Below are 2006 nucleotides of genomic sequence, written 5' to 3' on the forward strand. Positions count from 1 at the left end.
CAGTCTGACCCGAGGGTGAGAAGAGGGAGCCTCCTGCCGTTCGTACGTCCAGACTGTCAGACAACACCTTGCCTGAGACGGACGCTGCCAGTTAACTGTCACTAGCTCAGCTGCGTGGCTTATTTAGAGCCGATGAGCCAGACCCCACCCCAAGGGCCTCCACCCTGCTCCGTAGGAGCTACAAAGCAATCTGGAATTTAGGGGGAAAGGATGTCACCAGTCCTCCGCTCTTCCCAGTCCTGTCCCCCAAGCCTGGCAAGATTCTGGCTATATGATTCTAAGAGACATCCGTGAAGCTTTGCCTTTGTTGGAAGCTACTGCAGCTCAGGCACCTGCAAGTAATACGTTGATGTATTGATGACCCTGCCCGAGAGCGAAGACCCCCCAAATCAGAGTCCCTTGCTGCTTGTTTCCTTCAACTAACAGACGGAAGTTGGACCCAACACGTCTTAAAGCGAACTAAGCTCCGGGAGCAGTATTTACCCGGATGTTTCTTTGATCATTTCTAGCATGAGGAGACCTAGCAACGTTTCAGAACCAAAGGGTTACGCTGTGTTCCTGTGTCTGAAGTTCTTCCTGCTGCTACCACCAAGCTACAACTAAGGAGTAATATATTTAATGGGTTCTCTAGCTTCAACACCTTTTCCAGGTTTGTTTGGAAACTGCTTTTAATTTAACTGCACTAGAAATAATGTAAAACATTTTATTTTAGTTCAAAAGAAATAAGCCTTACCACCAACTCCAGTATTGCACTTCAGAGATTATCATTTATGAAGCAGTGGTATGGTGATTCACTGATGAGGAACAAAATCGTATTTTACCCACAAACATGTTTATTAGCTTCTAAAAATCCTAGCTTGGCACTTTTTGGTAACAGGGACATCTTGTTGCCTAATGTGAGGTAAGCTATAACAAACAAAAAGGGGAAAGGGGGAGGGTACTTTGTGTTCTCTCTTTTCAGTATATTACCTGACTGTTTCCTGCTAAAACTCCAAAGAGCCTGAACCTTACTAAATCTAATCCAAACCTCTAGTGGTCCTGACCGAAGTCATCAAAAGGAAACTATATTAACCAGTCTAAATAACTCAGTTTGTTTACCATGTCACCTGTCCCTCCTATCTCATGAAATCAGTGTCAGATAAAGCAGTCTTCATCTTTTTGGAGAAGGGTGAAAGCAATAAGAATATATATAAAGTGACATATTTCATTTCTGAAAACAAAAGAGACAAAAGGTATGCCCCCCGCCTATAGAGTAAAACCTGAGGAGTCACAGCACAGAGACTGCAAAGTGTGTCAGATGAACAAGAAGCAACTAGATGGCTGCTGAACTCTGAAGGATTTGGGGGTCAGTTGATGTCCATGGAGCCTAGCATCTCAAAGGAGCAGATTTTCATTTTATACCTGAGCAGCTGGCCTGGAAAAATAAATCACCCACACATTTAAAATATTCTATACTAATCACAAAATAGTCAAATACATGTTATTTACACTTAGCAAACACAGGAAGAAACCAAAGAACAGCATGATCAAATGATTTGCCTAAAAGTAGAGCAAATTCAATAGCAGACCTTTTCATAGAACCTGGTATCCCAGCTTGTGATCCTTCGATCCATGTAAGAAGCCTCCTCGTCTCTCTCTTCTCAGAGAGCCTCCTGAATTACAAATGAGGAGGAAGGAAAACAGCAAGAGTAAATATACTAAGCAGAAGTTCAGATTGCCCTCGGGGACTGCCCCCTTCCTTCATCTACTAGAATGTCACTACTGTATATTAAAACCTCAATTAAAAACCTCAGTTATCCATAATGGAGAGGGGAAGATGCACAGATAACACAAGAAGCTGAAAACCAGCCGTATCCCTTCTAACGTGGCTTTCAAATGCAGTCAGTCATATTCCGAAAACACAGAAATAACACCCTCCGTATTGACCTCTGCTCACTGCTCTCCTGACCAGGAACTCAGGTGTCAAAGTTGGGTCAGCGCTGTGCCTAGGCCCCAAATCTTGTGTG

General features: G+C 43.4%; 1 protein-coding gene across 1 annotated transcript in view; it reads right to left on the reverse strand.

The window, feature by feature from the left end:
- METTL9 (methyltransferase 9, His-X-His N1(pi)-histidine) overlaps window positions 1-1647 on the reverse strand; it is a 46977-nt gene extending 45330 nt beyond the window's left edge. Inside the window, exon 1 of the mRNA XM_077760506.1 lies at window positions 1569-1647. Coding sequence (XP_077616632.1) covers window positions 1569-1613 — 45 coding nt within the window. The 5' untranslated portion in view covers window positions 1614-1647. The remainder of the gene's footprint in view (window positions 1-1568) is intronic.
- Window positions 1648-2006: the final 359 nt, after the last annotated feature.

The sequence above is a fragment of the Crocuta crocuta genome, unplaced genomic scaffold (assembly GCF_008692635.1).
Source record: "Crocuta crocuta isolate KB4526 unplaced genomic scaffold, BGI_CrCroc_1.0 scaffold73, whole genome shotgun sequence".
NCBI lineage: Eukaryota > Metazoa > Chordata > Mammalia > Carnivora > Hyaenidae > Crocuta > Crocuta crocuta.